Source organism: Caloenas nicobarica, chromosome 28, assembly GCF_036013445.1.
Source record: "Caloenas nicobarica isolate bCalNic1 chromosome 28, bCalNic1.hap1, whole genome shotgun sequence".
NCBI classification, from domain to species: domain Eukaryota; kingdom Metazoa; phylum Chordata; class Aves; order Columbiformes; family Columbidae; genus Caloenas; species Caloenas nicobarica.
Genome location: NC_088272.1, coordinates 762,119 through 788,824, shown reverse-complemented (window position 1 = coordinate 788,824; position 26,706 = coordinate 762,119). Strand labels below are relative to the sequence as shown.

General features: G+C 61.7%; 1 protein-coding gene across 4 annotated transcripts; it reads right to left on the bottom strand.

Moving 5' to 3' along the window:
• LOC135999477 (NEDD8) lies at nt 1-26,706 on the bottom strand. 4 transcript variants are annotated; one of them, XM_065653042.1, is made up of 12 exons: nt 26,565-26,706; nt 19,479-19,650; nt 16,694-16,810; nt 14,576-14,677; nt 12,173-12,283; nt 11,375-11,474; nt 10,493-10,549; nt 8,660-8,697; nt 8,502-8,532; nt 3,711-3,758; nt 3,511-3,593; nt 1-299 (listed from the first exon to the last, which is right to left on the bottom strand). In XM_065653042.1, exons 1-12 carry the CDS (start codon nt 26,606-26,608, stop codon nt 156-158), a joined length of 1,047 nt encoding a protein of 348 aa, XP_065509114.1. In that variant the 5' UTR covers nt 26,609-26,706; the 3' UTR covers nt 1-155. The 4 variants fall into 4 exon arrangements, with proteins under 4 accessions (XP_065509114.1, XP_065509115.1, XP_065509116.1 ...); XM_065653043.1 differs by lacking the exon at nt 10,493-10,549; XM_065653044.1 differs by lacking the exon at nt 12,173-12,283.

Genomic DNA, 26,706 nt, shown 5'->3' with positions numbered 1-26,706 from the left:
TTCTCTTAATTCTCTTTATTATTCCACCCTGGGACGAACCAACTCGGGGCTGGGGGGGGGGGGGAGCGGGTGGTTCGGTCCAGGCGAGGCCACGCCCCTCGCGGAGACCACGCCCCCTCCCTCAGCGAAGCCACGCCCCCGCGGGGCTCCGCCCCTCAGCGAGGCCCCGCCCCCCGCGGAGGCCCCGCCCCCCGCGGAGGCCCCGCCCCGCCGAGGCCACGCCCCCCCGCAGCGCCAGCACCAAGTGCAGCACCGACCCGCCCTGGATCTTGTAATCGGCCGCCGTCTTCTCGTCGTTCCTGCCCGGCCAATGGCAGCGCGGGGACAGCCGTCGGGACACGCCCACCCCGGGGGAGGACACGCCCACCCCGGGGGAGGACACGCCCACCACGGGGGGAAGGACACGCCCACTGCTCAACCCGCACGGCGCCCAGTTCAGCCCAGTGACCCCCCCAGTGTCTCCCAGTTCATCCCAGTTCCCTCCCAGTTCAGCCCAGTGACCCCTCAATGTCTCCCAGGTCATCCCAGTTCATCCCAGTTCCCTCCCAGTTCAGCCCAGTTCCCTCCCAGTTCATCCCAGTGACCTCCCAGTGTCTCCCAGTTCCCTCCCAGTTCAGCCCAGTGACCTCCCAGTTCATCCCAGTGACCCCCCACTGTCTCCCAGTTCCCTCCCAGTTCAGCCCAGTTCCCTCCCAGTTCATCCCAGTGACCCCCCAGTGTCTCCCAGTTCCCTCCCAGTTCAGCCCAGTTCCCTCCCAGTTCATCCCAGTGACCCCCCAGTGTCTCCCAGTCCCTCCCAGTTCATCCCACTTCATCCCAGTTCATCCCAGTGACCCCCCACTGTCTCCCAGTTCCCTCCCAGTTCACCCCAGTTCCCTCCCAGTTCATCCCAGTGACCCACCAGTGTCTCCCAGTTCCCTCCCAGTTCATCCCAGTGACCCACCAGTGTCTCCCAGTTCATCCCAGTTCATCCCAGTTCCCTCCCAGTTCATCCCAGTGACCCACCAGTGTCTCCCAGTTCATCCCAGTTCATCCCAGTTCCCTCCCAGTTCATCCCAGTGACCCCCCAGTGTCTCCCAGTTCCCTCCCAGTTCACCCCAGTTCCCTCCCAGTTCATCCCAGTGACCCGCCAGTGTCTCCCAGTTCCCTCCCAGTTCACCCCAGTTCCCTCCCAGTTCATCCCAGTGACCCCCCCAGTGTCTCCCAGTTCCCTCCCACTTCATCCCAGTCCCTCCCCAGTTCATCCCAGTGACCCCCCACTGTCTCCCAGTTCCCTCCCAGTTCATCCCAGTTCCCTCCCAGTTCATCCCAGTGACCCACCAGTGTCTCCCAGTTCCCTCCCAGTTCATCCCAGTGACCCACCAGTGTCTCCCAGTTCATCCCAGTTCATCCCAGTTCCCTCCCAGTTCATCCCAGTGACCCCCCAGTGTCTCCCAGTTCCCTCCCAGTTCAGCCCAGTTCCCTCCCAGTTCATCCCAGTGACCCCCCAGTGTCTCCCAGTCCCTCCCAGTTCATCCCACTTCATCCCAGTTCATCCCAGTGACCCCCCACTGTCTCCCAGTTCCCTCCCAGTTCACCCCAGTTCCCTCCCAGTTCATCCCAGTGACCCACCAGTGTCTCCCAGTTCATCCCAGTGACCCACCAGTGTCTCCCAGTTCATCCCAGTTCCCTCCCAGTTCATCCCAGTGACCCCCCAGTGTCTCCCAGTTTCCTCCCAGTTCATCCCAGTTCCCTCCCAGTTCATCCCAGTGACCCCCCACTGTCTCCCAGTTCCCTCCCAGTTCACCCCAGTTCCCTCCCAGTTCATCCCAGTGACCCACCAGTGTCTCCCAGTTCCCTCCCAGTTCATCCCAGTGACCCCCCAGTGTCACCCAGTTCCTCCCAGTTCATCCCAGTTCCCTCCCAGTTCATCCCAGTGACCCCTCAGTGTCTCCCAGTTCCCTCCCAGTTCATCCCAGTGACCCCCCAGTGTCTCCCAGTTCCCTCCCAATTCATCCCAGGTCATCCCAGTTCATCCCAGTTCCCTCCCAGTTCCCTCCCAGTTCATCCCAGTTCCCTCCCAGTTCATCCCAGTGACCCCTTCAATGTCCCCCAGTGTCACCCAGTTCCTCCCAGTTCATCCCAGGTCATCCCAGTTCAGCCCAGTGACACCCCCAGTGTCTCCCAGTTCATCCCAGTGACCCCCTCAGTGTCTCTCAGTTCCCTCCCAGTCCCTCCCAGTTCACCCCAGTGACCCCCCAGTGTCTCCCAGTCCCTCCCAGTGTCTCCCAGTTCATCCCAGTGACCCCCCAGTGTCATCCAGTTCCCTCCCAGCCCCTCCCTGTTCATTCCAGTGACCTCTCAGTGTCTCCCAGTTCCCTCCCAGTTCAGCCCAGTTCCCTCCCAGTTCAGCCCAGTGACCCCCCAGTCCCTCCCAGTCCCCTCCCAGTGCCTCCCAGTGTCACCCAGTTCCCTCCCAGTTCACCCCAGTGACCCCCCAGTCTCTCCCAGTCCCCTCCCAGTGCCTCCCAGTTCGCCCCAGTGCCTCCCAGTTCATCCCCGTAACCCCCCAGTGTCTCCCAGTCCTTCCCAGTGTCTCCCAGTTCATCCCAGTGACCCCCCAGTGTCTCCCAGTCCCTCCCAGTGTCACCCGGTTCCCTCCCAGTCCCTCCCAGTTCATCCCCGTGACCCCCCAGTCCCTCCCAGTCCCCTCCCAGTGCCTCCCAGTTCATCCCCGTAACCCCCCAGTGTCTCCCAGTCCCCTCCCAGTCCCTCCCAGTTCATCCCAGTGACCCCCCAGTGTCTCCCAATCCTTCCCAGTGTCTCCCAGTTCATCCCAGTGACCCCCCAGTCTCTCCCAGTCCCCGCCCAGTGCCTCCCAGTTCACCCCAGTGCCTCCCAGTTCATCCCCGTGACCCCGCAGTGTCCCCCAGTTCCCTCCCAGTCCCTCCCAGTTCATCCCAGTGACCCCCCAGTGTCTCCCAGTCCTTCCCAGTGTCTCCCAGTCCCTCCCAGTGTCACCCGGTTCCCTCCCAGTGCCTCCCAGTTCATCCCAGTGACCCCCTCAGTGTCCCCCAGTCCCTCCCAGTGTCTCCCAGTTCAGCCCAGTGACCCCCCAGTGTCTCCCATTTCCCTCCAAGTGCCGCCCAGTCCCTCCCAGTTCATCCCAGTGACCTCCCAGTGTCTCCCAGTTCATCCCAGTTCATCCCAGTGACCCCCTCAGTGTCCCTCAGTCCCTCCCAGTGCCTCCCAGGTCATCCCAGTGCCTCCCAGTTCATCCCCGTGATCCCCCCAGTCCCTCCCAGTTCCCTCCCAGGGCCTCCCAGTTCATCCCAGTGACCCCCCAGTCCCTCCCAGTCCCCTCCCAGTCCATCCCAGTGACCCCCCAGTGTCTCCCAGTTCCCTCCCAGTCCCTCCCAGTTCATCCCAATGACCCCCCAGTCTCTCCCAGTCCCTCCCAGTCCCCTCCCAGTCCCTCCCAGTTCACCCCAGTGACCCCCCAGTCCCTCCCAGTCCCTCCCAGTTGCTCACATCTGCTTCCCGCTGTAGATGAGCCTCTGCTGCTGGGGGGGGATCCCCTCCTTCTCCTCCACCCGCTCCTTGATCCGCTCCACCTGCCCCCCCAAAACCCCCCAAATGAGGGGGCATGGCCCGGGGGGGCATGGCCACACCCCCAAGTGGGTGGAGTCACGGGGGCGTGGCCCCCAAAAAAGGGGGCGGGGCTTCCGTACCTTGTCGGTGGGTTCGATGTCGATCTCGATCTCTTTGCCCGTCAGGGTCTGGGGGGGATCGATGGGGGTCAATAGGATCAATGGCGGGCAATGGGATCAATGGGGTCAATGGGGGTGAATGGGGGGCGATGGGGGGCAATGGGACCAATGGGGGGGCAATGGGGGGCAAAGGGGGTGACTGGGGGGCGATGGGATCAATGGGGGGCAATGGGGGGCAATGGGAGGCAATGGGAATCAATGGGGGGCAATGGGGGGCAATGGGGTCAATGGGAATCAATGGGGGGCAATGGGAATCAATGGGAATCAATGGGAATCAATGGGGGGCAATGGGGGGCAATGGGAATCAACGGGGGGCAATGGGGGGCAATGGGAATCAATGGGAATCAATGGGGGGCAATGGGGGCAATGGGAATCAATGGGAATCAATGGGGGGCAATGGGGGGCAATGGGGGCAATGGGAATCAATGGGAATCAATGGGAATCAATGGGAATCAATGGGAATCAATGGGGGGCAATGGGAATCAATGGGAATCAATGGGGGGCAATGGGAATCAATGGGAATCAATGGGGGGCAATGGGAATCAATGGGGGGCAATGGGGGGCAATGGGGGCAATGGGAATCATTGGGGGGTAATGGGGGGCAATGGGATCAATGGGAATCAATGGGGGGCAATGGGATCAATGGGAATCAATGGGAATCAATGGGGGGCAATGGGATCAATGGGAATCAATGGGGGGCAATGGGGGGCAATGGGATCAATGGGGGGCGATGGGATCAATGGGAATCAATGGGGGGCAATGGGGGCAATGGGAATCAATGGGAATCAATGGGGGGCAATGGGGGGCAATGGGAATCAATGGGGGGCAATGGGAATCATTGGGGGGCAATGGGGGGCAATGGGATCAATGGGAATCAATGGGGGGCAATGGGATCAATGGGAATCAATGGGAATCAATGGGGGGCAATGGGATCAATGGGAATCAATGGGGGGCAATGGGGGGCAATGGGATCAATGGGGGGCGATGGGATCAATGGGAATCAATGGGGGGCAATGGGGGCAATGGGAATCAATGGGAATCAATGGGGGGCAATGGGAATCAATGGGGGGCAATGGGGGGCAATGGGGGCAATGGGAATCAATGGGGGGCAATGGGGGGCAATGGGGGCAATGGGAATCAATGGGGGGCAATGGGGGGCAATGGGGGCAATGGGAATCAATGGGGGGCAATGGGGGGCAATGGGGGCAATGGGAATCAATGGGGGGCAATGGGATCAATGGGAATCAATGGGGGGCAATGAGGGGCAATGGGGGGCAATGGGGGGCAATGGGAATCAATGGGAATCAATGGGGGGCGATGGGGGCAATGGGGGCAATGGTTTCAATGGGTCTCAATGGGCTCAATGGGCCTCAGTGGTTTGGGCCTCAATGTGTCCCAATGGTCTCAATGGGGGGCAACGGGTTCAATGGGGGTAATGGGGGCAATGGGATGAATGGGGGGCAGTGGGGGGCAATGGGAATCAATGGGAATCAATGGGGGGCAATGGGAATCAATGGGAATCAATGCGGGGCAATGGGGGGCAATGGGAATCAATGGGAATCAATGGGAATCAATGGGGGGCAACGGGTTCAATGGGGGTAATGGGGGCAATGGGATGAATGGGGGGCAGTGGGGGGCAATGGGAATCAATGGGAATCAATGGGGGGCAATGGGAATCAATGGGAATCAATGGGGGGCAATGGGGGGCAATGGGAATCAATGGGAATCAATGGGAATCAATGGGGGGCAATGGGGGCAATGGGGGCAATGGGAATCAATGGGGGGCAATGGGGGGCAATGGATGGGAATCAATGGGAATCAATGGGGGCAATGGGGGCAATGGGAATCAATGGGGGGCAATGGGAATCAATGGGGGGCAATGGGGGGCAATGGGGGCAATGGGGGGCAATGGGAATCAATGGGAATCAATGGGGGCAATGGGAATCAATGGGGGGCAATGGGAATCAATGGGGGGCAATGGGAATCAATGGGCGGCAATGGCGGGCAATGGGGGCAATGGGGGGCAATGGGAATCAATGGGAATCAATGAGGGGCAATTGGGGGCAATGGGAATCAATGGGGGGCAATGGGGGGCAATGGGGGCAATGGGAATCAATGGGAATCAATGGGGGGCAATGGGAATCAATGCGGGGCAATGGGATCAATGGGAATCAATGGGGGGCAATGGGATCAATGGGAATCAATGGGGGGCAATTGGGGGCAATGGGGGGCAATGGGAATCAATGGGGTCAATGGGAATCAATGGGAATCAATGGGAATCAATGGGGCAATGGGAATCAATGGGAATCAATGGGAATCAATGGGAATCAATGGGGGCGATGGGGGGCAATGGGAGGCAATGGGGCAATGGGAATCAATGGGGGGCAATGGGAATCAATGGGGGGCAATGGGGCAATGGGAATCAATGGGGGGCAATGGGGGGCAATGGAGGACAATGGGAATCAATGGGGGCAATGGGAATCAATGGGAATCAATGGGAATCAATAGGGAGCAATGGGAATCAATGGGAATCAATGGGGGGCAATGGGAATCAATGGGGGGCAATGGGAATCAATGGGAATCAATGGGGGGCAATGGGGGGCAATGGGAATCAATGGGAATCAATGGGAATCAATGGGGGCAATGGGAATCAATGGGAATCAATGGGAATCAATGGGGGCAATGGGAATCAATGGGAATCAATGGGGGGCAATGGGGGGCAATGGGAATCAATGGGAATCAATGGGAATCAATGGGGGCAATGGGAATCAATGGGAATCAATGGGGGGCAATGGGGGGCAATGGGAATCAATGGGAATCAATGGGAATCAAAAGGGAGCAATGGGAATCAATGGGAATCAATGGGAATCAATGGGGGGCAATGGGGTCAATGGGAATCAATGGGGGGCAATGGGAATCAATGGGAATCAATGGGAATCAATGGGGGGCAATGGGGGCAATGGGGGGCAATGGGGGCAATGGGGGGCAATGGGATCAATAGGGGGCAATGGGCGGCAATGGGAATCAATGGGAATCAATGGGGGGCAATGGGAATCAATGGGAATTAATGGGAATCAATGGGGGGCGATGGGAATCAATGGGAATTAATGGGAATCAATGGGGGGCGATGGGAATCAATGGGAATTAATGGGAATCAATGGGGGGCGATGGGGTCAATGGGAATCAATGGGAATCAATGGGGTCAATGGGAATCAATGGAGGGCAATGGGGGCAATGGGGGGCAATGGGGGGCAATGGGAATCAATGGGGGGCAATGGGGGCAATGGGGGGCAATGGGAATCAATGGGGGGCAATGGGAATCAATGGGAATCAATGGGGGGCAATGGGGGGCAATGGGGGGCAATGGGAATCAATGGGGGGCAATGGGGGGCAATGGGGGGCAATGGGGGGCAATGGGAATCAATGGGGGGCAATGGGGGCAATGGGAATCAATGGGAATCAATGGGGGGCAATGGGAATCAATGGGGGGCAATGGGAGGCAATGGGATCAATGGGGGGCAATGGGAATCAATGGGAATCAATGGGGGGCAATGGGGGCAATGGGGGCAATGGGAATCAATGGGGGCAATGGGGATCAATGGGAATCAATGGGGGGCAATGGGGGGCAATGGGGGGCAATGGGGGGCAATGGGAATCAATGGGGGGCAATGGGGGCAATGGGAATCAATGGGAATCAATGGGGGGCAATGGGAATCAATGGGGGGCAATGGGAGGCAATGGGATCAATGGGGGGCAATGGGAATCAATGGGAATCAATGGGAATCAATGGGAATCAATGGGGGGCAATGGGGGCAATGGGGGCAATGGGAATCAATGGGGGCAATGGGGGGCAATGGGAATCAATGGGAATCAATGGGGGGCGATGGGGGCAATGGGGGGCAATGGGAATCAATGGGGGGCAATGGGAGGCAATGGGATCAATGGGGGGCAATGGGAATCAATGGGAATCAATGGGAATCAATGGGAATCAATGGGGGGCAATGGGGGCAATGGGGGCAATGGGAATCAATGGGGGCAATGGGGGGCAATGGGAATCAATGGGAATCAAGGGGGGGCGATGGGGGGCGATGGTCTCAATGGGCCTCCATGGGCCTCAATGGGTCCCAATGGGCCTGAACGGCTGCCGGTGGGTCCCGGGGGGTCCCGGGGGGTCCGGACGGGCTCAGTGGGCGGAAGGGGCCGCCCCCCCCGCGTCCGCCGCCGCTCACCTTCACTTTAATCAGCATCGCGGCCGCCCCGCCGCCTTCCCCGCTCGGCCGGAACCGGAAATGCCCGGCTCGGGCCCCGCCCCTTCCGCTCCGCCCCCGCGCCTTCCCACCGCGCGGCGGCGGGGGGGGGGCCAAACCACCGAAAAACCTCCAAAAACGGCTTTTTACGGATTTTTTCAGCGCGGAGGGCGCCACCCCGTCCCCCCCCTCCGCGGCAACGCGCCGTTTGGCCCCCCTTTTTATTTTTTAAAACGCCATTTAGACGCGATTTACGTCCCCGGCCACCCCTCCGGCCCCACGCAGTGGTACGGTCCCATTGCCGGCAACGGGCGGGGCGCTCGACCAATGGGGAGCGCGGGCGGCGGGCGCGGACCAATCAGAGGGCGCGGGGGGCGGGACTTGGGGTGTCCCTATGCGGCAACGGGGGCAGCTCCCTATTTGGCAGCGGGAGGAAGGCAATGGCTCCCTATTTGGCAGCGCGTTAATTAAGCTCAGGGGGTTAATTAGGCGGGTAATTACTCACTGGGGCGGGGCGAGGAGCGGCAGGGACGGGCCTGGAGGGGAGCAAAGCGGCTTAATTAAGCCCCACACCATTAATTAACGAATTTAATTAGCACCCCCCCCAGCTCTTGGTCATTAATTCCCCCCCCCAGGTGCTAATTAACACCCCCCACTAATTACCTTCTTGGGCGGGGCCACCTCGGGGTCGCCGACGAACTCTGGCGGAGGGACAATGAGGGGTTACTGGGGTGAACTGGGAGGAACTGGGATGAACTGGGATGAACTGGGAGGGACTGGGATGAACTGGGATGAACTGGGATGAACTGGGATGAACTGGGAGAGACTGGGATGAACTGGGAGGGCACTGGGAGGGAACTGGGAGACAGTGTGGGGGTCACTGGGATGAACTGGGATGAACCGGGATGAACTGGGAGGGCACTGGGATGAACTGGGAGAGCACTGGGATGAACTGGGATGAACTGGGAGGGACTGGGATGAACTGGGAGGGCACTGGGAGGGAACTGGGAGACAGTGGGGGGGTCACTGGGATGAACTGGGATGAACCGGGATGAACTGGGAGGGCACTGGGATGAACTGGGAGAGCACTGGGATGAACTGGGATGAACTGGGAGGGCACTGGGATGAACTGGGATGGACTGGGATGAACTGGGAGGGCACTGGGGTGAACTGGGAGGGCACTGGGATGAACTGGGAGGGACTGGGATGAACTGGGATGAACTGGGAAGGAACTGGGATGAACTGGGAGGGCACTGGGATGAACTGGGAGAGCACTGGGATGAACTGGGATGAACTGGGAGGGCACTGGGGTGAACTGGGAGGGCACTGGGACAAACTGGGAGGAACTGGGATGAACTGGGAGGAACTGGGAGGGCACTGGGGTGAACTGGGAGGGACTGGGATGAACTGGGAGGGCATTGGGATGAACTGGGAGAGCACTGGGATGAACTGGGATGAACTGGGAGGGCACTGGGGTGAACTGGGAGGGCACTGGGGTGAACTGGGAGGGCACTGGGATGAACTGGGAGAGCACTGGGATGAACTGGGGTGAACTGGGAGGGCACTGGGACAAACTGGGAGGGCACTGGGATGAACTGGGAGGGGACTGGGGTGAACTGGGAGAGCACTGAGATGAACTGGGATGAACTGGGAGGGTACTGGGATGAACTGGGAGGAACTGGGAGGGCACTGGGGTGAACTGGGAGGGCACTGGGATGGACTGGGAGGGCACTGGGGTGAACTGGGAGGGCACTGGGATGAACTGGGAGAGCACTGGGATGAACTGGGGTGAACTGGGAGGGCACTGGGACAAACTGGGAGGGCACTGGGATGAACTGGGAGGGGACCGGGGTGAACTGGGAGGGCACTGGGATGAACTGGGAGGGCACTGGGGTGAACTGGGAGAGCACTGGGGTGAACTGGGAGGGCACTGGGATGAACTGGGAGGGACTGGGATGAACTGGGAGGGCACTGGGCTGAACTGGGAGGGCACTGGGATGAACTGGGAGGGCACTGGGACGAAATGGGAGGGCACTGGGATGAACTGGGAGGGACTGGGATGAACTGGTAGAGCACTGGGATGGACTGGGAGGGACTGGGATGAACTGGGATGAACTGGGATGGACTGGGATGGACTGGGAGACATTGACGGGTCACTGGGAATGAACTGGAAGCTACTGGGAGGGATCTACGGGGCACTGGGATGAACTGGGAGGGACTGGGATGAACTGGGAGGGCACTGGGATGAACTGGGATGAACTGGGAGGGCACTGGGACAAACTGGGAGGGCACTGGGATGAACTGGGAGAGCACTGGGATGAACTGGGATGGACTGGGATGAACTGGGAAGGAACTGGGTGTCCCCAATGGGCCCCTGGCCTTGGCCACGCCCCCGGCCTTGGCCACGCCCCTTGGCATTGCCCCACCCCCTCCCCTCGGCCCCGCCCCCTCCCTTGGCCCCGCCCCCTCCCCTTGGCCACGCCCCCTGGCACTCACCCAATGGCCGCGGTGCGAGGGGGCGGAGCCTCTGAGGGGGCGGAGCCGGACGAGGGACTGCGGGGAATGGGAGACACTGGGGGGTCACTGGGAGGGACTGGGATAAACTGGGAGGGACTGGGAGGGACTGGGAGGGAACTGGGAGGGACTGGGAGGGACTGGGAGGGAACTGGGATGGACTGGGATAAACTGGGAGGGAACAGGGATGGACTGGGATAAACTGGGAGGGAACTGGGGTGAACTGGGAGGGAACTGGGAGGGAACTGGGAGACACTGAGGGGTCACTGGGATGGACTGGGAGGGACTGGGAGGGAACTGGGAGGGACTGGGACAAACTGGGAGACACTGGGGGGTCACTGGGAGGGACTGGGAGGGAACTGGGATGAACTGGGAGGGACTGGAAGGGAACTGGGAGGGAACTGGGATGAACTGGGATAAACTGGGAGACATAGAAGGGTCCACTGGGCTGGACTGGGCTGAACTGGGAGACACTGGAGCTCACTGGGATGAACTGGGAGGGAACTGGGATGAACTGGGATGGACTGGGAGGGACTGGGATGGACTGGGGGTTTACTGGGATGAACTGGGATGAAGCGGGATGAACTGGGAGGGAACTGGGAGGGACTGGGAGGGAACTGGGATGAACTGGGAGGGAACTGGGAGGAACTGGGAGGGAACTGGGAGACACTGGGGGGTCACTGGGATGAACTGGGATGAACTGGGAGGAACTGGGAGGGAACTGGGATGAACTGGGAGGGACTGGGAGGGGAAACCGGGAGCTTAAAGGGACCCGAACCCCCTCCCGGCCACGCCCCCTCCAAGCCACGCCCCCTCCCGGCCACGCCCCCTCCCGGCCCCGCCCCCCGCTGGCCCCGCCCCTACCCCGGGGGGCGTGTCCCACGTCGCTCAGGTAACGGCTCAGGATTGGCAGATCCGGTGGGCGGGGCCCCGGGGGGGCGTGGCTGAGAACCAGCGCCTGCAGCTGGGGGCGGGGCCAAGGAAGGGGCGGGGCCAAGAAAGGGGCGGGGTTAACAGGGAGAGTCCCATTCAGGGCTCCCAGTACCTCCCAGTTCAGAGCCCAGTCCATCCCAGTTCCCTCCCAGTTCAGCCCAGTCCATCCCAGTTCAGCCCAGTTCCTCCCAGTCCCTCCCAGTTCATCCCAGTTCCCTCCCAGTTCAGCCCAGTCCATCCCAGTTCATCCCAGTTCATCCCAGTTCCCTCCCAGTTTATCCCAGTTCCCTCCCAGTCCCTCCCAGTTCATCCCAGTTCCCTCCCAGTTCAGCCCAGTTCCTCCCAGTCCCTCCCAGTTCATCCCAGTACCCTCCCACTTCAGCCCAGTCCATCCCAGTTCATCCCAGTTCATCCCAGTTCCCTCCCAGTTTATCCCAGTTCCCTCCCAGTTCCCTCCCAGTTCATCCGAGTTCCTCCCAGTCCCTCCCAGTTCATCCCAGTTCCCTCCCAGTTCAGCCCAGTACCTCCCAGTTCCCTCCCAGTTCATCCCAGTTCCCTCCCAGTTCAGCCCAGTCCATCCCAGTTCCCTCCCAGTTCATCCCAGTTCCCTCCCAGTTCATCCCAGTCCCTCCCAGTTCATCCCAGTTCCCTCCCATTTCCCTCCCAGTCCATCCCATTCCCTCCCAGTGCTCCCAGTGCTCCCAGTGCTCCCAGTGCTCCCAGTCTCACCAGCTGGGGCTGCGGGGGGGGCAGCGCGGCCTCCACCCGGCGCAGGAACTCGTGGAACAGACTCTCCAGGGAGCCCAGGAACCGCTCCCCGTACTCCAGAGCGGCGCCCAACTGGGGACACTGGGATGAACTGGGAGGGACTGGCAGGGACTGGGAGGGAACTGGGAGGGAACTGGGAGGGACTGGGATGAACTGGGAGGGAACTGGGAGGGATTGGGAGGGAACTGGGAGGGAACTGGGATGAACTGGGATGGACTGGGAGGGACTGGGATGAACTGGGAGGGAACTGGGAGGGACTGGGAGGGAACTGGGAGACACTGGGGGGTCACTGGTTTGAACTGGGAGGGATGGGGAGGGAACTGGGAGGGACTGGGAGGGACTGGGAGGGAACTGGGAGACACTGGGGGGGTCACTGGTTTGAACTGGGAGGGACTGGGAGGGACTGGGAGGGAACTGGGAGGAACTGGGATGGACTGGGAGGGACTGGGAGACACCAAGGGGTCGCTGGTTTGAACTGGGAGGGACTGGGAGGGACTGGGAGGGAACTGGGAGACACTGGGGGGTCACCGGTTTGAACTGGGAGGGACTGGGAGGGAAATGGGAGGGAACTGGGAGGGACTGGGATGGACTGGGAGGGACTGGGATGAACTGGGAGGGAACTGGGAGGGACTGGGATGAACTGGGAGAGAACTGGGAGGGAACTGGGAGGGAACTGGGAGGGAACTGGGACGGACTGGGAGACACTGGGAGACACTGGGGGGTCACTGGTTTGAACTGGGAGGGATGGGGAGGGAACTGGGAGGAACTGGGATGGACTGGGAGGGACTGGGAGGGAACTGGGAGGAACTGGGATGGACTGGGAGGGACTGGGAGACACCAAGGGGTCGCTGGTTTGAACTGGGAGGGACTGGGAGGGACTGGGAGGGAACTGGGAGACACTGGGGGGTCACTGGTTTGAACTGGGAGGGACTGGGAGGGAACTGGGAGACACTGGGAGGGAACTGGGAGGGACTGGGAGGGACTGGGAGGGAACTGGGAGGGAACTGGGAGGGAACTGGGATGAACTGGGAGACACTGGGAAGGAATGGGAGGGACTGGGAGGGAACTGGGAGGGACTGGGAGGGACTGGGAGGGAACTGGGAGGGAACTGGGATGAACTGGGAGACACTGGGAAGGAATGGGAGGGACTGGGAGGGAACTGGGAGGGACTGGGAGGGACTGGGAGGGAACTGGGAGGGAACTGGGATGAACTGGGAGACACTGGGAAGGAATGGGAGGGACTGGGAGGGAACTGGGAGGGACTGGGAGGGACTGGGAGGGAACTGGGAGGGAACTGGGATGAACTGGGAGACACTGGGAAGGAATGGGAGGGACTGGGAGGGAACTGGGAGGGACTGGGAGGGACTGGGAGGGAACTGGGAGGGAACTGGGATGAACTGGGAGACACTGGGAAGGAATGGGAGGGAATGGGAGGGAATTGGGAGGGAACTGGGAGGGAACTGGGATGAACTGGGAGACTCTGGGAAGGAATGGGAGGGAATGGGAGGGAACTGGGAGGGAACTGGGAGGGACTGGGAGGGAATTGGGAGGGACTGGGAGGGAACTGGGAGGGACTGGGACGGACTGGGAGACACCGAGGGGTCGCTGGTTTGAACTGGGAGGGAACTGGGAGGGACTGGGAGGGACTGGGAGGGAACTGGGAGACACTGGGGGGTCACTGGGTTGAACTGGGAGGGACTGGGAGGGACTGGGAGGGAACTGGGAGGGAACTGGGATGGATTGGGAGGGGACTGGAGAGACTGGGAGGGAACTGGGATGGACTGGGAGGGACTGGGAGGGAACTGGGAGACACTGGGGGGTCACTGGTTTGAACTGGGAGGGACTGGGAGGGACTGGGAGGGAACTGGTTTGAACTGGGAGGGACTGGGATGGACTGGGAGGGACTGGGACAGAATTGGGAGGGACTGGGATGGACTGGGAGGGGACTGGGAGGGAACTGGGATGGACTGGGAGGGACTGGGAGGGAACTGGGAGGGAACTGGGAGGGACTGGGAGACACTGGGGGGTCACTGGGTTGAACTGGGAGGGAACTGGGATGAACTGGGAGGGACTGGGAGGGAACTGGGAGACATTGAGGGGTCACTGGGATGAACTGGGAGGGAACTGGGACACACCAAGGAGTCACTGGTTTGAACTGGGAGGGAACTGGGATGAACTGGGAGGGACTGGGAGACACCGAGGGGTCACTGGGATGATACTGGGATGAACTGGGAGAGACTGGGAGGCACTGGGAGGGCACAGGGGGGCTCCCGGGGGGGGTTGCCTGGTCCGTAGTGGTTTATCCAGGCTTATACTGGTCTATACTGGTTCATACTGGTTTATACTGGTTTGTACTGGTCTCACCTCCAGATACTCCGCCCGCCGCGCTGGGTCTCCCAGTAAGCCCAGTATGAGCTCCCGGAAACTCTCCTGGGCCTCCCCGACCAATCGGAGCTCGCGGGGGGTCTGGGGGCGGGGCCAGGGGCACTCCTGGGTCCCTCCAGTCCGTCCCAGTTCAGCCCAGTTCCCCCCAGTTCCCTCCAGTCCCCCCCAGGGTCCCCAGTCCCTCCCAGTTCCCCCAGTTCCCTCCAGTCCCCCTCCCAGTTCCCCCCAGTCCCTCCCAGTTCTCCCAGTACAGCCTCCCAGTACCTCCCAGTTCCCCCCCAGTCTCTCCCAGTGCTCCCAGTTCCCCTCCCAGTTCTTCCCAGTCCTCCCCAGTTCCTCCCAGTCCTCCCAGTACAGCATCCCAGTGCCTCCCAGTTCATCCCAGTGACCACTAAATGTCCCCCAGTTCCCCCCAGTGCTTCCCAGTTCCCTCCCAGTTCTCCCAGTACGGCCTCCCAGTCCCCCCCAGTTCCTCCCAGTTGTCCCAGTACAGCCTCCCATTCCCCCCAGTGCTTCCCAGTTCCCTCCCAGTGCTCCCAGTACAGCCTCAACAAGCTCCCAGTAACATCCCAGTGCCCCCCAGTATCACACACACTCACTCCCAGTGCTCCCAGTTCCCCTCCCAGTTCCCTCCCAGTTCTCCCAGTACAGCCTCCCAGTGCCTCCCAGTTCATCCCAGTTCCCCCCAATCCCTCCCAGTTTCCCCCAGTCCCTCCCAGTTCCCTCCCAGTGCTCCCAGTACAGCCTCAACAAGCTCCCAGTAACATCCCAGTGCCCCCCAGTATCACACAAACTCACTCCCAGTGCTCCCAGTTCCCCTCCCAGTTCCTCCCAGTTCTCCCAGTACAGCCTCCCAGTGCCTCCCAGTTCATCCCAGTGACCACTAAATGTCCCCCAGTTCCCCCCAGTGCTTCCCAGTTCCCTCCCAGTGCTCCCAGTACAGCCTCCCAGTGCCTCCCAGTTCCTCCCAGTTCCACCCCAGTCTCTCCCAGTTCCTCCCAGTTCTCCCAGTACAGCCTCCCAGTGCCTCCCAGTTCCCCCCCAGTCTCTCCCAGTTCTCCCAGTACAGCCTCCCAGTGCCTCCCAGTTCATCCCAGTTCCCCCCAATCCCTCCCAGTTCCCTCCCAGTGCTCCCAGTACAGCCTCACCAAGCTCCCAGTAACATCCCAGTGCCCCCCAGTATCACACAAACTCTCTCCCAGTGCTCCCAGTTCCCCTCCCAGTTCCTCCCAGTTCTCCCAGTACAGCCTCCCAGTGCCTCCCAGTTCATCCCAGTTCCCCCCAATCCCTCCCAGTTTCCCCCAGTCCCTCCCAGTTCCCTCCCAGTGCTCCCAGTACAGCCTCAACAAGCTCCCAGTAACATCCCAGTGCCTTCCAGTATCACACAAACTCACTCCCAGTGCTCCCAGTTCCTCTCCCAGTTCCTCCCAGTTCTCCCAGTACAGCCTCCCAGTGCCTCCCAGTTCATCCCAGTGACCACTAAATGTCCCCCAGTTCCCCCCAGTGCTTCCCAGTTCCCTCCCAGTGCTCCCAGTACGGCCTCCCAGTCCCCCCCAGTTCCTCCCAGTTGTCCCAGTACAGCCTCCCAGTGCTTCCCAGTTCCCTTCCAGTTCTCCCAGTACAGCCTCCCATTCCTCCCAGTTCCCCCCAGTCCCTCCCAGTGCTCCCAGTACAGCCTCAACAAGCTCCCAGTAACATCCCAGTGCCCCCCAGTATCACACAAACTCACTCCCAGTGCTCCCAGTTCCCCTCCCAGTTCCTCCCAGTTCTCCCAGTACAGCCTCCCAGTGCCTCCCAGTTCATCCCAGTTCCCCCCAATCCCTCCCAGTTTCCCCCAGTCCCTTCCAGATCCCTCCCAGTGCTCCCAGTACAGCCTCAACAAGCTCCCAGTAACATCCCAGTGCCTCCCAGTATCACACAAACTCACTCCCAGTGGTCCCAGTTCCCCTCCCAGTTCCCCCCAGTCTCTCCCAGTCCCTCCCAGTTCCCCCCAGTCTCTCCCAGTCCCTCCCAGTCCCTCCCAGTTCCTCCCAGTTCTCCCAGTACAGCCTCCCAGGCCCTCCCAGTCCCTCCCAGTTCCCCCGGGGGGTCACTGACGGGCTGGGCGGGGCCGGGGGGCGGGGCCTCCGCCCCCTCCCCCTCCGGGAAGAACCAATCGAGGGTGTCGAGGATCCGCCCGTCGGGTTCGGCCTCGCGCAGCATCTGCATCAGCACCTGCAAGATGGCCGACGGGGGGCAAGATGGCCGACGGGGCGGGGGCAAGATGGCCGACGGGGCAGGGGCAAGATGGCCGACGGGGAGGGGAGATATCGCTGAAAAGGAGGGGCCAAGATGGCCGACGGGGGGGAGGCAAGATGGCCGACGAGGGGGCAGGATGGCCGACGCGGGGGGCCAATATGGCTGCCAGGGGGCCAATATGGCCGACAGGGGATCAATATGGACGATAGGACGGGGACAAGATGGCCGCCAGGGGACCAAGATGGCCGCCAGGGTGGGGCCAATATGGCCGCCAGGGGACCAATATGGCTGCCAGGGGGCCAATATGGCCGCCAGGGCGGGGCCAAGATGGCTGCCAGGGGACCAAGATGGCCGACAGGGGACCAAGATGGCTGCCAGGGTGGGGCCAATATGGCTGCCAGGGGGCCAAGATGGCTGACAGGGGACCAAGATGGCCACCAGGGTGGGGCCAATATGGCCGACAGGGGGCCAATATGGCCACCAGGGGATCAATATGCCAGCCAGGGGACCAATATGGCCGCCAGGGTGGGGCCAAGATGGCTGCCAGGGGGCCAAGATGGCTGACAGGGGACCAAGATGGCTGCCAGGGTGGGGCCAAGATGGCCGACAGGGGACCAAGATGGCTGACAGGATGGGGCCAAGATGGCCGACAGGGGACCAAGATGGCCACCAGGGTGGGGCCAATATGGCCGACAGGGGGCCAATATGGCCGCCAGGGTGGGGCCAAGATGGCTGCCAGGGGGCCAACATGGCCGACAGGGCGGGGCCAATATGGCCGCCAGGGTGGGGCCAATATGGCCGCCAGGGGATCAATATGGCCGCCAGGGTGGGGCCAATATGGCCGCCAGAGGACCAATATGGCTGCCAGGGGGCCAATATGGCCGCCCCCTATTCCCCACACCCTTCCCATGATGCCCCGGGGCTGGCGGCCATATTGGCCCCTGGCAGCCATATTGGGGGTGTCGGCCATATTAGGGTGGTGGCCATATTCGATGGGTGGTGGCCATATTGGATGGGTGGTGGCCATATTGGATGGGTGGCGGCCATATTGGGGGCTGGCGGCCATATTGGGGGTGGCGGCCATATTGGGCAGTGGTGGCCATATTGGATGGGTGGTGGCCATATTGGGGGCTGGTGGCCATATTGAAAGGGTGTCAGCCATATTGGATGGGTGGCGGCCATATTGGGGGTGGCGGCCATATTGGGGGCTGGTGGCCATATTGGATGGGTGGCAGCCATATTGGGGGGTATTGGCCATATTGGGGGCTGGCGGCCATATTGGGGGTGGCGGCCATATTGGATGGGTGGTGGCCATATTGGATGGGTGGCGGCCATATTGGAGGGTGACGGCCATATTGGGGGGTGTCGGCCATATTGGAGGGTTGTCGGCCATATTGGATGGGTGGCGGCCATATTGGAGGGTTCTTGGCCATATTGGGGGGGTGTCGGCCATATTGGATGGGTGGCGGCCATATTGGGGGCTGGCGGCCATATTGGAGGCTGGCGGCCATATTGGGGGTGGTGGCCATATTGGGGGGGTGTCGGCCATATTGGATGGGTGGCGGCCATATTGGATGGGTGGTGGCCATATTGGATGGGTGGTGGCCATATTGGGGGCTGGCGGCCATATTGGGGGTGTCGGCCATATTGGAGGGTTGTCGGCCATATTGGATGGGTGGCGGCCATATTGGAGGGTTCTTGGCCATATTGGGGGGGTGTCAGCCATATTGGATGGGTGGCGGCCATATTGGATGGGTGGCGGCCATATTGGGGGCTGGCTGCCATATTGGGGGCTGGCAGCCATATTGGAGGCTGGCGGCCATATTGGGGGTGGTGGCCATATTGGGGGGGTGTCGGCCATATTGGATGGGTGGCGGCCATATTGGATGGGTGGCGGCCATATTGGATGGGTGGTGGCCATATTGGATGGGTGGCGGCCATATTGGAGGGTTCTTGGCCATATTGGGGGGGTGTCGGCCATATTGGATGGGTGGCGGCCATATTGGATGGGTGGCGGCCATATTGGAGGCTGGCGGCCATATTGGGGGGTGTCGGCCATATTGGAGGGTTGTCGGCCATTTTGGATGGGTGGCGGCCATGTTGGACGGGTGGTGGCCATATTGGATGGGTGGCGGCCATATTGGAGGGTGACGGCCATATTGGGGGGTGTCGGCCATATTGGAGGGTTGTCGGCCATTTTGGATGGGTGGCGGCCATATTGGGGGTGGTGGCCATATTGGATGGGTGGTGGCCATATTGGATGGATGGCGGCCATATTGGAGGGTGACGGCCATATTGGGGGGTGTCGGCCATATTGGAGGGTTGTTGGCCATATTGGAGGGTTGTCGGCCATACTGGATGGGTGGCGGCCATATTGCGGGTGGTGGCCATATTGGGGGTGTCGGCCATATTGGAGGGCTGGCAGCCATCTTGGGGAGCCTTTGGCCATCGGGGGAGCCGTCGGCCATCTTGGGCCGCTGTCGGCCATCTTGGGAAACAAGCGGCCACCTTGGGGGACCATAAGCCATCTCGTGGGGGCCGTCGGCCATCTTGGCGGCCCGGCGGCGGCCACGTAGTTCGGAAAGGGGCGGGTCCCGGGCGGGGCGCGGGGCGGGGCCGGGGATGGGGGTTCAGCAGCACTCACGGCCGCCCGCAGGCCCAGTCGCAGCCGCGCCGCGTGCCGGTAGCGCAGCAGCCCCGGGGCCGCCCGCCCCACAGCCTCCAACAGCGCCAGGACCCGGCCCAGCTGGCCCAGGCTCCGCCCCCGCACCACGTGCCACGCCCCCGCCAGCGCCACCCGCAGGGCCAGGCCGGGACTGCGGGGGGACAGAGAGAGGAAGGGGGGAGGGGGGGGCGGGGTCAGGAAGCCACGCCCACTGGGCTGTGGCTCCGCCCACAGAGCCCTGGCCCCGCCCACAGCTCCGTGGCCACGCCCACAGCCCCTCAGGCCACGCCCACAGCCCCTGGGCCACGCCCACGGCGCTGGAACTCCGCCCCAAGACTGTGGCCATGCCCACAGCCCCATAGCCCCGCCCACAGCTCAAAGGCCCCGCCCACGGCCCCATAGCCCCGCCCACAGCCCCACAGCCCCGCCCATGGCCCCATAGCCCCACCCACCGCCCCATAGCCCCGCCCACGGCCCCATAGCCCTGCCCACAGCCCCATAACCCCGCCCACAGCTCCATTGCCACGCCCACAGCCCCATAGCCCCGCCCACAGCTCCATTGCCATGCCCACAGCCCCATAGCCACGCCCAGGGCTCTGTAGCCCCGCCCACAGCCCCGCCCACAGCTCCATAGCCACGCCCACCACCCCATAGCCCCGCGCAGAGCTCCATAGCCCCGCCCACCGCTCCACAGCTCCGCCCCCAAGCGCTCCCAGTATGACCCAAACCCGCTCCCAGTCCCTCCCAGTCCCTCCCAGTGCTCCCAGTATGACCCAAATCCGCTCCCAGTGCTCCCAGTATGACCCAAACCTGCTCCCAGTCCCTCCCAGTTCCCTCCCAGTGCTCCCAGTATGACCCAAACCCGCTCCCAGTGCTCCCAGTTTGACCCAAACCCGCTCCCAGTCCCTCCCAGTCTCTCCCAGTGCTCCCAGTATGACCCAAACCTGCTCCCAGTGCTCCCAGTATGACCCAAACCCGCTCCCAGTCCCTCCCAGTTTCCTCCCAGTGCTCCCAGTATGACCCAAATCCGCTCCCAGTGCTCCCAGTATGACCCAAACCTGCTCCCAGTCCCTCCCAGTTCCCTCCCAGTGCTCCCAGTATGACCCAAACCCGCTCCCAGTGCTCCCAGTTTGACCCAAACCCGCTCCCAGTCCCTCCCAGTCTCTCCCAGTGCTCCCAGTATGACCCAAACCTGCTCCCAGTGCTCCCAGTATGACCCAAAGGTGCTCCCAGTTTGACCCAAACCTGCTCCCAGTCCCTCCCAGTTCCCTCCCAGTGCTCCCAGTATGACCCAAATCCGCTCCCAGTGCTCCCAGTATGACCCAAACCCGCTCCCAGTCCCTCCCAGTTCCCTCCCAGTGCTCCCAGTATGACCCAAATCCGCTCCCAGTGCTCCCAGTATGACCCAAACCCGCTCCCAGTCCCTCCCAGTTCCCTCCCAGTGCTCCCAGTATGACCCAAACCCGCTCCCAGTGCTCCCAGTTTGACCCAAACCCGCTCCCAGTCCCTCCCAGTCTCTCCCAGTGCTTCCAGTATGACCCAAACCTGCTCCCAGTGCTCCCAGTATGACCCAAAGGTGCTCCCAGTTTGACCCAAACCTGCTCCCAGTCCCTCCCAGTTCCCTCCCAGTGCTCCCAGTATGACCCAAACCCGCTCCCAGTCCCTCCCAGTTCCCTCCCAGTGCTCCCAGTATGACCCAAATCCGCTCCCAGTGCTCCCAGTATGACCCAAACCTGCTCCCAGTCCCTCCCAGTTCCCTCCCAGTGCTCCCAGTATGACCCAAACCCGCTCCCAGTGCTCCCAGTTTGACCCAAACCCGCTCCCAGTCCCTCCCAGTTCCCTCCCAGTGCTCCCAGTACGACCCAAATCTGCTCCCAGTCCCTCCCAGTTCCCTCCCAGTGCTCCCAGTATGACCCAAACCTGCTCCCAGTGCTCCCAGTATGACCCAAAGGTGCTCCCAGTTTGACCCAAACCTGCTCCCAGTCCCTCCCAGTTCCCTCCCAGTGCTCCCAGTACGACCCAAACCCTCTCCCAGTCCCTCCCAGTCCCCTCCCACTCCATCCCAGTATGACCAGAACTTGTTCCCAGTGTTCCCAGTATGACCCAAACCCACTCCCAGTCCCTCCCAGTTCCCTCCCAGTGCTCCCAGTTTGACCCAAACTCGCTCCAGTCCCTCCCAGTGCTCCCAGTGCTCCCAGTATGACCCAACCTGCTCCCAGTGCTCCCAGTATGACCCAAACCTGCTCCCAGTCCCTCCCAGTCCCTCCCAGTGCTCCCATTATGACCCAAACTTGCTCCCAGTCCCTCCCAGTTTCCTCCCAGTGCTCCCATTATGACCCAAACCCACTCCCAGTGCTCCCAGTTTGACCCCAACCCACTCCCAGTCCCTCCCAGTCCCTCCCAGTGCTCCCAGTATGACCCAAACCCGCTCCCAGTTCCCTCCCAGTGCTCCCAGTATGACCCAAGCCCGCTCCCAGTCCCTCCCAGTTCCCTCCCAGTGCTCCCAGTTTGACCCAAACCTGCTCCCAGTCCCTCCCAGTTCCCTCCCAGTGCTCCCAGTATGACCCAACCTGCTCCCAGTGCTCCCAGTATGACCCAAACCCGCTCCCAGTCCCTCCCAGTTCCCTCCCAGTGCTCCCAGTTTGACCCAAACCTGCTCCCAGTCCCTCCCAGTTCCCTCCCAGCCCCTCCCAGTATGACCCAAATCCGCTCCCAGTGCTCCCAGTTTGACCCAAACTTGCTCCCAGTGCTCCCAGTATGACCCAAACCTGCTCCCAGTGCTCCCAGTCCCTCCCAGTGCTCCCAGTATGACCCAAATCCGCTCCCAGTGCTCCCAGTATGACCCAAACCTGCTCCCAGTCCCTCCCAGTCCCTCCCAGTGCTCCCAGTATGACCCAAACCCTCTCCCAGTCCCTCCCAGTGCTCCCAGTATGACCCAAACCCGCTCCCACTCCCTCCCAGTTCCCTCCCAGTGCTCCCAGTTTGACCCAAACTTGCTCCCAGTCCCTCCCAGTTTCCTCCCAGTGCTCCCAGTTTGACCCAAACCTGCTCCCAGTCCCTCCCAGTTCCCTCCCAGTGCTCCCAGTTTGACCCAAACCCGCTCCCAGTGCTCCCAGTATGACCCAAACCTGCTCCCAGTGCTCCCAGTTTGACCCAAACCTGCTCCCAGTGCTCCCAGTCCTCCCCAGTATGACCCAAACCCGCTCCCAGTCCCTCCCAGTTCCCTCCCAGTGCTCCCAGTATGACCCAAACCCGCTCCCAGTCCCTCCCAGTGCTCCCAGTATGACCCAAACCCGCTCCCAGTTCTCCCAGTATGAACCAAACCTGCTCCCAGTGCTCCCAGTTCCCTCCCAGTGCTCCCAGTTTGACCCAAATCCGCTCACAGTCCCTCTGAGTTCCCTCCCAGTGCTCCCAGTTTGACCCAAACCCGCTCCCAGTCCCTCCCAGTGCTCCCAGTATGACCCAAACCCGCTCCCAGTTCTCCCAGTATGAACCAAACCTGCTCCCAGTGCTCCCAGTTCCCTCCCAGTGCTCCCAGTTTGACCCAAATCCGCTCACAGTCCCTCTGAGTTCCCTCCCAGTGCTCCCAGTTTGACCCAAACCCGCTCCCAGTGCTCCCAGTATGACCCAAACCCGCTCCCAGTCCCTCCCAGTCCCTCCCAGTGCTCCCAGTTTGACCCAAACCCGCTCCCAGTCCCTCCCAGTTCCTCCCAGTTTGACCCAAACTTGCTCCCAGTCCCTCCCAGTTCCCTCCCAGTGCTCCCAGTTTGACCCACACTTGTTCCCAGTAACACCCCAGTCCCTCTCAGTCCGTCCCAGTCCTCCCCAGTATGACCCAAACCCGCTCCCAGTGCTCCCAGTTTGACCCAAACCTGCTCTCAGTGCTCCCAGTTTGACCCAAACCTGCTCCCAGTGCTCCCAGTATGACCCAAACCCGCTCCCAGTGCTCCCAGTATGACCCAAACCCGCTCCCAGTGCTCCCAGTATGAACCAAACCCGCTCCCAGTGCTCCCAGTTTGACCCAAACCTGCTCCCAGTGCTCCCAGTATGACCCAAACCCGCTCCCAGTGCTCCCAGTGCTCCCAGTTTGACACTAACCTGCTCCCAGTCCTCCTCAGTATGACCCAAACCCGCTCCCAGTCCCTCCCAGTGCTCCCAGTATGACCCAAACCCGCTCCCAGTCCCTCCCAGTTTCCTCCCAGTGCTCCCAGTTTGACCCAAACCTGCTCCCAGTCCCTCCCAGTTTCCTCCCAGTGCTCCCAGTATGACCCAAACCCGCTCCCAGTCCCTCCCAGTTCCCTCCCAGTGCTCCCAGTATGACCCAACCTGCTCCCAGTGCTCCCAGTATGACCAAACCCGCTCCCAGTCCCTCCCAGTCCCTCCCAGTGCTCCCAGTATGACCAAACCCGCTCCCAGTCCCTCCCAGTTCCCTCCCAGTGCTCCAGGTTTGACCCAAACCCGCTCCCAGTCCCTCCCAGTCCCTCCCAGTGCTCCCAGTACGACCCAAACCCGCTCCCAGTCTCTCCCAGTTCCCTCCCAGTGCTCCCAGTTTGACCCAAACCTGCTCCCAGTCCCTCCCAGTTCCCTCCCAGTGCTCCCAGTATGACCCAAACCCGCTCCCAGTCCCTCCCAGTTCCCTCCCAGTGCTCCCAGTATGACCCAAACCTGCTCCCAGTCCCTCCCAGTTCCCTCCCAGTGCTCCCAGTATGACCCAAACCCGCTCCCAGGCCCTCCCAGTCCCCTCCCAGTCCATCCCAGTATGACCAGAACTTGTTCCCAGTGCTCCCAGTACGACCCAAACTTGCTCCCAGTCCCTCCCAGTTCCCTCCCAGTGCTCCCAGTATGACCCAAACCTGCTCCCAGTCCCTCCCAGTTCCCTCCCAGTGCTCCCAGTATGACCCAAACCTGCTCCCAGTCCCTCCCAGTTCCCTCCCAGTGCTCCCAGTATGACCCAAACCTGCTCCCAGTCCCTCCCAGTTCCCTCCCAGTGCTCCCAGTATGACCCAAACCTGCTCCCAGTCCCTCCCAGTTCCCTCCCAGTGCTCCCAGTATGACCCAAACCCGCTCCCAGTCCCTCCCAGTCCCCTCCCAGTCCATCCCAGTATGACCAGAACTTGTTCCCAGTGCTCCCAGTACGACCCAAACCCGCTCCCAGTCCCTCCCAGTTCCCTCCCAGTGCTCCCAGTTTGACCCAAACCTGCTCCCAGTCCCTCCCAGTTCCCTCCCAGTGCTCCCAGTACGACCCAAACCCTCTCCCAGTCCCCTCCCAGTCCATCCCAGTATGACCAGAACTTGTTCCCAGTGCTCCCAGTATGGACCGAGCTGGTCCCAGTGCTCCCAGTATGGACCGAGCTGGTCCCAGTGCTCCCAGTATGGACCGAACTGGGTCCCAGTGCTCCCAGTATGGACCGAGCTGGGTCCCAGTGCTCCCAGTATGGACTGAACTGGGTCCCAGTGCTCCCAGTATGGATTGAACTGGGTCCCAGTCCCTCCCAGTATGGATTGAACTGGGTCCCAGTGCTCCCAGTATGGACCGAGCTGGGTCCCAGTGCTCCCAGTATGGACCGAGCTGGGTCCCAGTGCTCCCAGTATGGATTGAAATGGGTCCCAGTGCTCCCAGTATGGACCGAACTGGGTCCCAGTGCTCCCAGTATGGACCGAGCTGGGTCCCAGTCCCTCCCAGTATGGACCGAACTGGGTCCCAGTGCTCCCAGTATGGACCGAGCGGGTCCCAGTGCTCCCAGTATGAACTGAACTGGGTCCCAGTGCTCCCAGTATGGACCGAGCTGGCTCCCAGTGCTCCCAGTATGGACTGAACTGGGTCCCAGTGCTCCCAGTATGGACCGAGCTGGCTCCCAGTGCTCCCAGTATGGACCGAACTGGGTCCCAGTCCCTCCCAGTATGGATTGAACTGGGTCCCAGTCCCTCCCAGTATGGACTGAACTGGGTCCCAGTGCTCCCAGTATGGACCGAGCTGGCTCCCAGTGCTCCCAGTATGGACCGAACTGGGTCCCAGTCCCTCCCAGTATGGATTGAACTGGGTCCCAGTCCCTCCCAGTATGGACTGAACTGGGTCCCAGTGCTCCCAGTATGGACTGAACTGGGTCCCAGTCCCTCCCAGTATGGACTGAACTGGGTCCCAGTGCTCCCAGTATGGACCGAGCTGGGTCCCAGTGCTCCCAGTATGGCCAGAGCTGGGTCCCAGTCCCTCCCAGTATGGACTGAACTGGGTCCCAGTGCTCCCAGTATGGACCGAGCTGGGTCCCAGTCCCTCCCAGTATGACCAGAACTGGGTCCCAGTCCCTCCCAGTATGAACTGAACTGGGTCCCAGTGCTCCCAGTATGGACCGAACTGGGTCCCAGTGCTCCCAGTATGGACTGAACTGGGTCCCAGTCCCTCCCAGACCCTCCCAGTTTGACCCAAACCTGCTCCCAGTAACATCCCAGTCCATCCCAGTATGTCCACAACTTGTTCCCAGTGCTCCCAGTATGACCCAAACTTGATCCCAGTGCTCCCAGTTTGACCCAAAGCTGCTCCCAGTCCCTCCCGGTTCCCTCCCAGTGCTCCCAGTATGACCCGAACCCGCTCCCAGTGCTCCCAGTTTGACCCAAACTCGCTCCCAGTCCCTCCCAGTGCTCCCAGTATGACCCAAACCTGCTCCCAGTGCTCCCAGTATGAACCAAATCTGCTCCCACTGCTCCCAGTATGACCCAAACCTGCTCCCAGTCCCTCCCAGTTCCCTCCCAGTATGACCCAAACCCGCTCCCAGTCCCTCCCAGTTCCCTCCCAGTGCTCCCAGTTTGACCCAAACCCGCTCCCAGTTCCCTCCCAGTGCTCCCAGTATGACCCAAACCCGCTCCCAGTGCTCCCAGTTTGACCCAAACCTGCTCCCAGTCCCTCCCAGTTCCCTCCCAGTGCTCCCAGTTTGCTCCCAACCGGCTCCCATTCCCCTTTAGCCCCGCCCACCCCCTTAACCCCGCCCACCCCAAGGCCCCGCCCACCCCCAGGCCCCGCCCACTCCAAGGCCCCGCCCACCCCCAGGCCCCGCCCCTTTCCCCCCTCACCTGCCGCCCCCCCCTCCCGCGCTTTTCCGCGGCGGTTTCGTCATTTCCGCCGCTCTTTTCCCTTTTCGGGGCGTTTTTCGCGGCGTCGGCAAAGCGGGCGGGTGAAAAATCGGGCGGTTTTGGGGTTGTTTTTGTTCTTTTT